General features: G+C 36.3%; 1 protein-coding gene across 1 annotated transcript; it reads left to right on the top strand.

The window, feature by feature from the left end:
* The first annotated feature begins 254 nt into the window (after window positions 1–254).
* Window positions 255–13,224, top strand: LOC131955815 (mitogen-activated protein kinase kinase kinase 13-like). Its single transcript, XM_059320098.1, is given in 15 exon segments — window positions 255–264; window positions 657–659; window positions 2,660–2,713; window positions 2,716–2,854; window positions 3,789–3,858; window positions 4,076–4,197; window positions 4,483–4,641; window positions 5,086–5,244; window positions 5,691–5,799; window positions 6,275–6,384; window positions 6,683–6,799; window positions 8,979–9,107; window positions 9,257–10,364; window positions 11,783–12,085; window positions 12,394–13,224. Coding segments are annotated over 15 exon segments (2,691 nt in total). The 3' UTR covers window positions 12,493–13,224.
* Window positions 13,225–13,876: the final 652 nt, after the last annotated feature.

Raw genomic sequence — 13,876 nt, 5'->3', positions numbered from 1 at the left:
AATTCAACATTAAGAGACGCGGCGTTTTATTTCTTTAAAAATGAAAGCACCTTTTTTAATATAACAACTTTAATACATGTCATACAAGTAAAAACAACGGAAGGTAAGAAATTTAATTTGCTTATAAAACTCAATATATTTTAAATATGTTATAAGGCGCACAAATGAAAGAAACCATATCAGACTAATAAAACAAAGTTTTCAAATGCATAAAAACGTTTTAATAACAAGGTTGTATGTAATAATGCACTAAAATGGAGAAAAGTGTGATTTTCTTTAAATAATTTTATATATATATATATATATATATATATATATATATATATATATATATATATATATATATATATATACATACCATTTGTATGTATATATATACAAAATGTTTGTGCAGTAAAGATATTATTATAGTCCTGCATTCTCCTTATGGGTCTGTAAGGTTTAGCCGCCTGTTATTTCTACAGTATCTAGGGTTCATGGTTTTCGTTCTTGTAGATAACTGAACAAACGTTTGTCCACTGAAGTTAGGAATTTATTAACCAGGATAAATTCTTTCAAATTTTGTACAGTCGGCTCCAGCCCAAATGCTTCGAACCACTTATCAAAAGCTGTTTTTATGTTGTTGATGTATATTTTAAAATCCTCATTATTCTCAGGCAGTAAGTCTTGAAACTTAATTCGATACACCTCGTTCAGATGATAAAATTTCAATAGTGTCTGTTTCAGGGTCGGATAGTTCTTCATTTCATCCACAGTTAGACACTGGCAGGCATCCAGACCTTACCCTTCGATCAGCATTAATAAATGTGTCCCCCACTGGGACTCATGAATTTTGGTAGTTTTCGTTATGGTCTCAAATCGTTTGATACATGAGTCAAAATCATCCCTATATTCGTCAAATTTAAGTATCTTTCTTAAGTTATTTATATTATAAATATGAGTCTTATCCACATTAATTGTAGCCTTAGCAGCAGTTCCCAATTGTGTCGAATTAAAAAATTATGAATATCTGATAAACAGAAAAAAAGACAACTAGATAGCGGCAGTGGCGAAACTAGAAAAAAAGGGCCACACCGCAAAAACAATTTCTGGGCCCCCAGAATATATATATATATATATATATATATATATATATATATATATATATATATATAATACGAAAATAGGATACAGGATAAAAATTTATATTATTAATTTTAAATACATTTCCTTTTTATACAATGTCATTCTTTAGTATGTATTTTTTAAAAAAGCAATAATTAAGAGAAGTAATTGCTTTTTAGTTTGTTTATTACAAATCTATTAAAAGGAGCTTATGAGCACCAATATTTGACTATTTAAAAGAGTGAAATAAGTCGTGGAAGTGGTTTGAACGTTAGCCAATCTTTCACACTACAGCTTATGGTTTAAAAACAAAGGGAAAAAAAGAATTTACAAGAAGGTAGGATGGTGCCTATAGAATAAAGATTATACAACCGCAGTATTCTTTTTACAAAACATCCATCATGTCAAAAATGCAAGAAAATTTATTTTTTTTAACTATAAAAACTTGATTATGGTCGGCTGTGGGCCCCTAAATGGCGTGCACCCCCCACCCCCGCATTGCGGGGTCTGGCGGCACTGTAGTACCGCCCATGGATATCGGCGCATGTTACGTCGCGGGTCAGCTCGTATATAATAAAAGTCCAACAGTGTTTGTAGCAGGAATGACGAATCTGCAAGTTGTTCAGACCGGCGTTATTTTGCTAACGGTCCGAGGCCAAGATCACATGGAGTATGCTTAGTCAGCTTTCTATCACAACAGCCTAGCGGTTAAATAGTTCATTGCTGTGTGCTTTGTTGAACAATCTTGCAATAACGTTCGAGTGGCATTGTTCTGCACTGAGGAGGGTCTCGTAATACATCCATATCCACCCAGCCGGTTTCACGGCTGTCACTGGTCGTCACGACACGGTCCTCATAGAACGATTCTTCCTAACACGGTCATATAAATTGCTGTCGTTGACTGTCTCGATACAAAACTCAGTGATTTTACCTTCTCCTGACTTATTGCTTTTGCTGTCCCCACCAAAATGTTGCGACTGTAAGAGGGTTGAGCATTTGATTCACTTCCTTGTGAGAATACCACAACCATAGGCAGTCATTATGCTATTTATAAGCTAGACTAATCTAGATGGTACATGTGACAATTAGTTGACAAGATTTAAATGAGTGTTTTCTTCCACTTTTTATTCTGGTACTAGTCTCACGAAATCACTTCCCTAATTGAGTCACAAAAGGTCATCTACATCCTTACTCTAAAACGATCAACACATAACTCACTCACACACAATGCAAAGCAAACATTTTCTATTAAAAACGTCAATATCTTTTCTCCGCATCATCATTCCATTTAATCTTTAGCACCAACTTTCGTTCGCATCAACATACCCTGATTAAATACACTTTATACACATGTATATACATGTTTTCTTGTATTTGCTAGTTAATTTTTTCCATAACTCATCTATCTTTATACCAGCACTAATGAGTTTCAATGTTTGGTTGTATTAGTATCATCATCAGTTAGTTTTTTTAAACTCATCTATCTTTATACTAGCATTAATGTGTTAAAACATTTGGTTGTATTAGTATCATAATGTATTTCAATGTTTGTTAGTATCATCATCTGACGACTGGGAGATCCCATTTGAGAGCATCACAGACCTGCAGTGGCTGGCAGTGGTGCTCAAGGTGCCGTGTTTCTGGGCAAGTTGTGCAACGAGGAGGTGGCCGTCAAGAAGGTCAGGGACGTCAAGGAGACAGACATTCGCAATCTCCGCAAGCTCAATCACCCCAACATTATTTCTTTCAAGTAAGTCCTCAATCACCCCAACATTATTTCTTTCAAGTAAGTCCTGAATCACCCCAATATTATTTCTTTCAAGTAAGTCCTGAATCACCCCAATATTATTTCTTTCAAGTAAGTCCTGAATCACCCCAGCATTGTTTCTTTCAAATAAGTCCTGAATCAGCCCAACATTATTTCTTTCAAGTAAGTCCTCAATCACCCTAACATTATTTCTTTCAAGTAAGTCCTGAATCACCCTAACATTATTTCTTTCAAATAAGTCCTGAATCACCCCAATATTATTTCTTTCAAGTAAGTCCTGAATCACCCCAATATTTCTTTAAAGTAAGTCCTGAATCACCCCAATATTATTTCTTTCAAGTAAGTCCTGAATCACCCCAATATTATTTTTTTCAAGTAAGTCCTGAATCACCCCAGCATTGTTTCTTTCAAATAAGTCCTGAATCACCCCAATATTTCTTTCAAGTAAGTCCTGAATCACCCCAATATTATTTCTTTCAAGTAAGTCCTGAATCACCCCAATATTATTTCTTTCAAGTAAGTCCTGAATCACCCCAGCATTATTTCTTTCAAATAAGTCCTGAATCACCCCAATATTATTTCTTTTAAGTAAGTCCTGAATCACCCCAATATTATTTCTTTCAAATAAGTCCTGAATCGCCCCAATATTTCTTTCAAGTAAGTCCTGAATCACCCCAATATTATTTCTTTTAAGTAAACCCATTTAATTTGTTTAAAATTTTATTAGTTAGGCCTCCTACAAATTAATGTTTAGTTGACTATAACCCTAATTCCTAATAATATTGATATTGATTTGCTAATATTAAATGTAACAGTTACACGAATTTATATATATTGGTCACTAAAAGATTAGCGTTCCCAGATGAACTTGATTAAATGTACACTAAAGCTGTATATTATTCCATCTTTCCAACAGGGGAGTGTGTACGCAGGCACCATGCTACTGTATCATCATGGAGTACTGTCCATACGGTCAGCTGTACGAGGTGTCACGAGATGGCAAGGAGATCCCTCCCACCCTGGTCTTAGAGTGGGCCAAGCAGATTGCCAGTGGCATGAACTACCTACACTCTCACAAAATTATACATCGGGACTTGAAGTCACTCAAGTAAGTTTTACAGCTAACCTCTTCGGTTTTTTGGAATTTTATGAACATTTGTATTTTTGTATAAATTATCAAAATAAATTTTAAAATAATACGAGGTGTTACGAGATGGCAAGGAGATCCCTCCCACCCTGGTCTTAGAGTGGGCCAAGCAGATTGCCAGTGGCATGAACTACCTACACTCTCACAAAATTATACATCGGGACTTGAAGTCACCCAAGTAAGTTTTACAGCTAACCTCTTCGGTTTTTGGAATTTTATGAACATTTGTATTTTTGTATAAATTATCAAAATAAATTTTAAAATAATATTTTTATAAGATTGACATATTTATATCTAATTACCTGTCATCTATATCTTGTTGAAATGATAACTTAAGATTTGAATCCATTTCTACTTATCAATACAGTGGTATTGTACATTGATTTCAGTCTATTATTAGTGGTAAGTGTTGCATAAGTTATGTATTTTGACTTACCAATTTCCTCTTGTCATCCCCACACAGTGTGCTAGTGGCTTCTAATGACATTGTAAAAATCTCTGATTTTGGCACAAGTCGTGAATGGAATGAGAAGAGCACAAAGATGTCATTTGCTGGCACAGTGGCATGGATGGCCCCGGAGGTCATTCGCAGCGAAATGTGCAGCGAGAAAGTCGACATTTGGTCAGTCCATACAATTTTCTTACGTCACTAAAACTATTTTTTGAATTAGACTATAACGCCATTTTAGCAGACTATGTACATCAGCTATTGCTTATTATGCAACTAGGTAATCATTAGGAATATATCTTAAATGATAAGATGTCCAAAGATATGCAATTAGGAAAAAAATATTAATTACTAACAGGACCAAATCACAAAATGTTAACCTGTTGATTATGTTGTATGTAGGTCTTATGGTGTTGTATTATGGGAGCTGCTGACTGCCATATAATGTTAACCTGTTGATTATGTTGTATGTAGGTCTTATGGTGTTGTATTATGGGAGCTGCTGACTGCCATATAATGTTAACCTGTTGATTATGTTGTATGTAGGTCTTATGGTGTTGTATTATGGGAGCTGCTGACTGCCATATAATGTTAACCTGTTGATTATGTTGTATGTAGGTCTTATGGTGTTGTATTATGGGAGCTGCTGACTGCTGAAGTGCCCTATAAGGATGTGGACTCATCCGCCATCATCTGGGGAGTGGGCAGCAACTATCTCCATCTGCCCGTGCCCAGCACCTGCCCAGAGGGTTTCAAGCTGCTCATGAGGCAGTGCTGGTCAGTTCAGCTCATTGCTACATCTGTTGTTTGATGCATCAGTTGGTCTAGCTATAATTTTTTGATGCATCAGTTGGTCTAGCTATAGTTTTTACTGCATTAATTGTTGGCTAAATTAGTTTAAGCTATAACTCTTTGTTACATCAATTATTTGTAACTGTAGTTCCTGTTCTTCTAAGTTCTTTGCTTTAGTTTGATTTAGTTTAAGGGCATGGCGGGTGATGAAAACCAAATCAGCCTATTGCTTATTTCTAAACCTAATGCTATCATATTTACCATATAGTTGTAACTTAAAGAGTTAAAACTAAAAATTAAAAAATGGCTGAATATTTTCTGCCTTTGCCATGTTAATGGCGGCCACCTTGGATTATATTTACTTAATTTGGTATTCATCACCCACCCATGTGTGTATGGTTAGATATTAATCAGATCTACTTCACCTGCAGGAGCGCCAAGCCTAGGAACAGGCCATCCTTCCGGCAGATTTTGATGCACCTGGAGATTGCCTCGTCAGAACTGCTGAGTTATTCCAGGGAGGAGTTTGCTGATTCACAGGTCAATATTTGGGCTGGTCAATATTTGATGTTTAGGCTGGTCAATATTTGAGTTGGTCAATATTTGAGATGGTTGTAATTTAAGTTGGCCATAATTTTGTTTTTGGTGTATCATAGCAGGACCTTTATGATGAATGTTTTAGCTGCAGTAATATTGTGGATTTTCTACTTCATCTGTTTCAAAACACTTGCTGTTGTTATATATCGTGCAGTGGCGTAGCGAGGTCGGGTGTCACCCGGTGCGGCACTTAATGGCGTAGCAACCCTTCCCGGGGACACACTTTCAAATTTTTTATTTGCACCCCCCCTTCCCCCCCCCCCCCTCAAGTTTTTCTCTATATAATTTGCTATTTTTGCCTTGGTGTCACCCCCTAAATAGTGTCACCCTGTGCAGTCCGCACCCCCCCCCCCTCGCTACATCTCTGATATTGTGTGATCCATCCTGGCCAACTTCTGATTGATTTATTTCCCAACAGTCTATATGGAGGACAGAAATCAGAGAAAACTTCCAGAAAATGAAGGCTGAAGGTTCAAACCTGCCACAGTTGGAGGAGGAACTGATCAAAAGGAGGAAGGAGGAGTTACGGTAAACATTCTCTCCCTTGGTTTATAGTTATGAGCCATTAATTGGAGTAGTAAGATGACGTTATTGCTGCAAAGTTACATGAAAGGTTTATGTTCAACTTTAATTAACACTTAAGAGAGTGGTCTGATCTTAATTGACTCTTTAAAAAACTTGGTGTTAATTAACTCATTAATATAAGTCAAACTCACTAACCTCCACACATAACCAGGTTATTAACCCACATAACCTAGTACTAATTAGCCCCTACCTATGACACACGTATATTGTGATGCTAATCAACTGTCTGATGTTTGTCCAGGCATGCGCAGGATGTACGTGAGCACTACGAGAGAAAACTTGAGCGCGCCAACAACCTGTACATGGAGCTGACAGCCTGCATGCTGCAGCTGGAGAAAAGGGAAAGGGAACTCATCAAGTAGGTTTTATGGGATATGTTGGTGGGATTTGTTGGTGGGATACGTTGGTGGGATACATTGGATGTTGGTGGGATATTTTGGGTGTTGGTGGGATATATTAGAATGGTATATTTTTCTGGGGTATATTTTGTTATATTTTTCTAGGATATATTTGACAGGTATATTTTTCTGGGATATGTTTGACCTTCTCTGTAGAATATATTTGATAAATGTTTCTAAATCTGTTGAAACTTAAGGGAGCTAAAAAAAAAATTACAAAAGCCAAAATTATTTTTAATTATTTACAAAATTATATATTAACATCACTTATTTTTTATAATCTTTTTTTCTTTGTTTATGTGTTTATGTGTTAAGGGGACCGGCAGTTAAAACACATTTTGTTACAAATCATAAGATACATGATTTTTTAAAAATTGTATTAACTTTAAAATACTTTAAACATAATATTGTATTAAATTGGGACCAATTTTTCATTTTTAGCGAAATTTGGGGTCAATGTGAACATATTTGAGGTACATAATGGAAACAAAATAACTAAACAAATAATTAAAAACAATGCAAAATAATTTTGCACATGCCTAGTAGACATGACAAAGAACGGTTTGCCAAAGGAAAATTTTGATGTCTTACAAAATTATTTTTTTGTGCAAAAATTCATGTGATTTTCTTTGAAAACAATTCTAAAACTTTCACAACTTTTTTAACAATTTGTAGATACATACTAGACTACCCGTTATCTAGTTAGATAACTGTGGGTTTCGGAGGGGTGGGGGTCATCCATAAATGACATCTTATCATCCCAAAATAACCAGACCCCACATTTAAAAAGACGTTTTTTATATTTTAAAAACTCTACTTCACCTGCCCAGTGTCCCGCCAAGTCTCAGACATGTTTGAATTTTAAAAAAAACGACTCCAGCCGAGCATGTGGCTCTGACCACACTATCCATTCATATGCTGAGAACATAGAAACAGGTGAACTCTACTTCACTTGCCCTGTGCCCCCCCCCCCCCCCTACGCCCTGTCGTCCCCCCCCCCCCCCCGCGAGGTCCTGATAGTCAACCTTATCATTCACATGTAGGCTTTAAGAAAAAAATAGTTGAAAACATTGTTGTAAAAAGAAATCATTTTACTATTACTAAATATATTGCTCTAAACTTTTATAATTAATGTGGTTAATCTACCTATCAATAAATTAATTAACGGCTTTAAATTAGTTTGTAATTAACAGTGTGTTTAAGAACGAACAATATTTACCACCCAAAATCCTATTTTACAGCTCTACACATAATGCAGATTCTCCCCAATAACAAATAAAAAAAAAAAAACAAACAAAAAAATGAGTTATGAAACGTCACTATTCAGTCAAAGTTTAGCCATTGTTCTAAAACTTTAAAATTAATGTGGTTAATCTACCTATGAATAAATCAATAAATTAATTAACGTCTTTAAATAAATGTGTGATTAACAGTCTGTCTGCAATCAAAAATTATTCTCTACCTACATACTGTTTTACAGCCCCCCATATAGAGCAGTTTTGTTACAGTACCAAATCAGACAAATAAAAAAATGAATATTCAAACATGTAAACAAACTTGAGTTTTAGTAGTATATAGATGTTCGTAACATACAGTGGCTATTTCAAGTATTTCTGATAGGCACATTTTGAGTTAAATTGTTTCCACCGAGTTCTATACCGTAAAATTTACAAAACTGAGAAAACTCAAAATGAAGCTATATTGTCTAAATATTTTATCATATAAATGTATGTATTAGCAAAATCATGAATAACCTTGATAAATAGTTACTTTTCTGATAATATTATTGGGGAAAACAGAAGCTTACATCACTTAGAAAAAAATTAAAAAATAAAGTTCGATGTCAACCTTATCTAGATATCAAAATCACCTTGAAATAAGATATACAAAAATGATTTTAGTTGAAAAAAATTGAATTTTTTCAAGAAAGTTGACTACCTGTCCACCCCCCCCGCCCCACCCCCCCTTAAACTATAGTACATACCAAACTGAAAAATCTCTTTGATAAGTCCTAACTTTCGTTTTGATTGAATTAGCTTATGAATTATATTAGTAAGTTATCAAACCAGTTACAAGTTGTCAGTACTCCTCATGCACAAAGAATTTAATATTAATTAATTTTTTTGTTTTCTTTTGTAGAAGAGAGCAGCAGCTTACACTGTACAATAAACGCAGGAAAAGCATAGTTCGACCAATCATCAAAGCCCAGGAGAAATTGGATAGGCTCGGCAAAAAACGTATTCATAGATCAGGCTCAGAGGTCACAACGTAAGTGTTTTTTTTTTTTAAGATTCCCTAACATTTGAATTTTCTGTTACATATAGGCAATATTGGCTCATGTGAAAAAAAATTAAGCTAAAAATCTTTTAAATGAATGTTTACAAAGTTTCTGTAAGACTGTTTCCTTGTGCCCACAGACCAGACTCCATGAAAAACACAGAAGGCAGCATGACAACAAGCTCGGAGCTGGTTCTACCCTCACCAACCAAGATGAGGACGCGCAAGTCTCGACATCGTCGCAATAACAGCCGAGGCTCTATGAAGGACATTGCCTCCCCCATCAAGTCCCCCTCGCGGGACCACGAAGCCAGAAATGCTGAAGCTCTGAACCCCGCTGGCCTACACCACATAGAGCACCCGCAGTTCCCCGGTACTTTCAAGTACCTGGGGCCGGGGACCGCCATCAGGGAGTACAGGAGCGAGGACGAGGTGGACGGCTGTGAGATGAGGATCTCACACATGGAGAACAACATCAAAAAACGTCAGGAGCTGTGTAGCAGGACCTCCAGCGCCAACAACAGCACCAAGAGGTCTCCCATCTCCAGGCGATCACCGCTATTCAAAGACAATAACATCAACGACGTTTGCTTTGGCTGTGACGGCGGGTGTAGTGACGCCACGTGCAGCAGCAAAAGGTCGTCCCAGGTCAGCGCCGATGTTGAGAGCACCTGTGATTTATCTCCCCTGTCTAGCCCCAAACACCAACCGCTTGAAACAATGAGCGAGAAATCATCTCCGGATGTTGACTCGTCTCGCCATGAAACTGGCTCAGGGTCATGTTCATGCTCGCCCATGGCATCCCCCGCTGACCTTCAACCCCAGACGTACACAGTCCGAGAAAAAGACTCGAATGAAAATTTAAATTTCCCGGAGAGCAGCACGAACTCTGTTAGCTCACAGCTTAACTCGGGCGTCATCCAAACGACGACGTCACACACCGACTGTGACACCATCAACACCAGTCTCACACAACAGACTCTCACAAACTCCACCAACCACCATCTTGTACTTATGACCTCGCAGGGGTCGGGGGTCAAACGGGTGCACAGCAGCCAGGATATGAGCAGGAGACACAGGAGCCCGTCCTGCCGGAGGAGAAGCTCTGACATCTTTGAGAACTCTCCCAGGTGTCAGGACAGGTACGAGGACAGCCAGGCGGGGACGGAGAGAGCTGGACAAAATGTGGACGGTGTCCTGCAGAAAAGGGAGGCAAACAACTCCTCTGTTAGATTCAGAAACACCAAGGTCAGTCCATCAAATTATTTTACAATTTTGTTTTATTTATTTTTATTTCATGTTTTCTTTTTCACTTTTTAAATTACAATCAGCTATTTTTTTTTAAAAAGTTATAATAGTTTATTAAATTTACTAAATTTTATGTAGTTACCTATTTGTGGTTGTTTACCATTAATCACTCCCCTTAGCTGATTATTAATCTTATTTTCTGCAAACACTATTGGAATTTTTTTTTTCAGGCTTAATAAAGTTTATGGTAAAAATAATGTATTATTATCATTAGTAATAAAATATATGTTAATAGAATGGTATTTTTAACCATATCAAAATGACAGAAAAGAAATATAACTATAATTATCCTGAGCATATTTTAAACTAACACTCCCCTTATACATTTGTATAATGGTTACAAATGCTAACAAAAAAGTATTTAATGTTATGTTTAAAAGTATTGGAAAAGTAAGTAGTTTTTTCTATATATTTTTTCGTTTTGACCAAACACTAAAAAAATTAATTGCAAACTGTTAGAAAATCCATTTAAAAATATTTTTTTACTTATTAAATTTTGTGTGTAGTAAGACTGTGATGATATTTGCTAGTGTTGCAACATTTTTGTTTAAAAATTATTTGTCTCCAGTTTAGAAAAAAAATGTCTGTTATAAAATAGCAGAAAACTAGCAATCAACTTTTATTTATGTTATGTATTTTGTATTATTATATGGTTGTTGATTAATAATAACTAATAATAGATCACTTTTAAAATAATGAATTTTGGTTTAAGGGTGTAGACCAGGGGTCTCCAAACTTTTCAGTCCGAGGGCCGCATTAACTATCAAATTTCAGTTCGGGGGCCATTTTCTTCCAGGCATGTCTTTGATTTTTCTGGGCATAGTTCCTCAGCAACCACCGACAAACGATTTTTCGTTGGACAAAAACATCTCCGCGGGCCGGATGAGAGGACTTCGCGGGCCGTATCCGGCCCGCGGGCCGTAGTTTGGAGACCCCTGGTGTAGACTCAAGAAAACACTCTAGATATTTTTTTTTTTAATTTTTAAAATATGGTATTGTAAAAAATCTTTAAAAGCAATGCTAAATTTAACAGTATTTCACTAAAAGAAAATTGAAAATTTGAGGAAAAAAATATTTGTAGCGGTTTTTCTGTTAAAAAATACTAGCCAGCTGACTCTATTAGTGTTAGTAGAAGAAGGGGTAATATATATGTTAGTTTATGAAATTTTAAAACTCCACAAAAAGTTTTTTTTCAAGATGGCCGCCATTGCCATGGCAACTATATTTTCAGAAGAGTCCCTAATGCATGCAAATATTACCCCTTAAATGCCTCATTATTTAAGTTTTGTTCCTGAGCCTATCCCCTTAAATTTAAAAAAAAAATTCCAGATGTGAAAAATATTTTCTATCTCCATTAGCACTCTGAAGAATCCTGGTCTGAGGAAGAGGAAGGGGAGGTGAGTGATGACTAGACACCTTGTCGTCCCCCCTGCCGCCAGTCCTTCTCCACCCTGAGCTCTGAAGGTGTCTTCTCAGAGGAGGACATCAGTGACAGGTCAGGCAACCAAGATGGCAGTGGTGACAACGGTCTGCTGTCCACTGGCAGTGCAGAAAACCTGCAGGCGGAGCTGACCAAACTGACCTACATACCAGATGGTCTGTCGGACAGGGAGAAAACTGTCAAGAAAATGAAAAACAAAGTGAACTCCCCTGATAGGATGGTGGGTTGGAGATTAGTGTATAGCCATAGATATAATTGATAATTTCTGTTTGCCTTTGTTAGATTATATTTTTAAAATTTGTCTAAATTATATTAGTGATAATTGTTGTATGTCCTTATTATTTTATTACCAATATTTACATTTCTAAAACAGGTACTATTTAGGTGGCAATGGTTCTATTGTAGATTCGTTTTCAACTTTGTTTTTAAACTCAAAATATTTTGTTAATAAAGTTTGTTAAAAAAACTACTCTTAAATACTACAAACAATGAGTTTCTCAGTGATAAAAATTATTTTTTTTTCCTCAGAAATCTGAGACGGACACAAGTTCGGACGAGTGTTCCGATATAACAGTGTCATCAGCTATACACAAAACTAGGTCTGTAGAGAGTAGCACCCACTGGTAGCCAGCCTCCTTCTATGTTCTTCAGTCATCTTCTCAAAGTCATCTTCTCAAAGTCATCTTGATGTCACTAGCTTCACATCATCAGTCATCCAACATGAACCATCAGTCACTCAACACTGAGTGAGTCATTCATCTTCGCCTTGTGTAGAAGCAAGACAAATTTGTTCTACCATTTACCTCAGATAGACTAGGATCAGGGCCAGACAGGACAGGGCTTTCTGGTAGCTTTTACATGAAAGGCAGTGCTAGTCAGTTGCTGACCACACAAACTTGGGTGGGCAAGGACACAGTGAGTCAATGGTTGACACAGAGAACGGACACATTGTGGACACATGTCAGTCCCTAACTGACATAGGACACACGTTTAGTCACTAGCTAACATATTTAGGACACAACTAGTTAGTTATGAAATAATGGATGAACAAATGTCTACAATTATTTCAAAATGTGTTCTGGGATTGTTGTGATTTTGCCAATGTGTTGGTCAGCAGAAGACTCGTGGTTGAGTTGTATTATTTGCTGCAGGACAAAGCCACTGACCAGTTGACCAACTGTGTGAGTGACCTGTCTAAAATACTTTACAAACATTTGGTAATGTGTCAGATTCTCAGTGGATATAGGAGAAGCTAAGTTGGACATTTGGAGCTAAACTTTTTCTGTGTTATTCTTCACTCTAAGGATATGAACTTTGACCTGTTGATGCTGTGTAGTTCTCTACTTCCTGGGGTTTAAATTTGTGGTGAGAGTTGTTTAACATAGAGTGTTAACATTATTAATGTACTAGCTAGACACGTGAATTAACCTTACAGATGTTCTAGCTAGAACTGTGAAAGTTAAAGATGAGATTCACATTTTCCCTTATGTTGAACTGTTTTCTTCACTATAAATGTGGGGCTTGACTTGCTCTCATTCAAGTCATAGCACTTGGTTATTTTACTCTCAAACTTCCTGACATGTGTTTTACATGGAGTTGAGGGACTTGTGGGTGGGACTTTTAGCAATCTGATGCTGATTGTTTCTGACAGATTGTTATTTACAAAACTGCAGGATAAAAAAACACAATTTTAAATGTTTTCAAGTAAACCTGGAGGTATCACATAGATGTATCATTCATCTAAAACAGAAAATTATAATAGATACAATAGTTAACTTTAAACTTGTTCCCTTGAGTCATTGGCTGATACTTTTTTTTACCCAATTCACCAAAAATCTGATTGGTTGATAATTTTAGTTTGTTTAGAGGCATACTATAATTAGATGGGATCTTTTTAAACATACAAACCATTTGGTGATCAATTTATTTTCTCTAGTTACAAACACAATTGGCTGATAGTAATCTAAGGTTTGATTCATAAATATTTCTACATAATAAAATTTAATTTGAT

Source organism: Physella acuta, unplaced genomic scaffold, assembly GCF_028476545.2.
Source record: "Physella acuta isolate Inbredline_101_S28 unplaced genomic scaffold, ASM2847654v3 ptg001106l, whole genome shotgun sequence".
Taxonomy (NCBI): Eukaryota; Metazoa; Mollusca; class Gastropoda; family Physidae; genus Physella; species Physella acuta.
The sequence above is the reverse complement of the archived record's forward strand: the minus strand, read 5'-3'. Positions and strand labels throughout refer to the sequence as shown.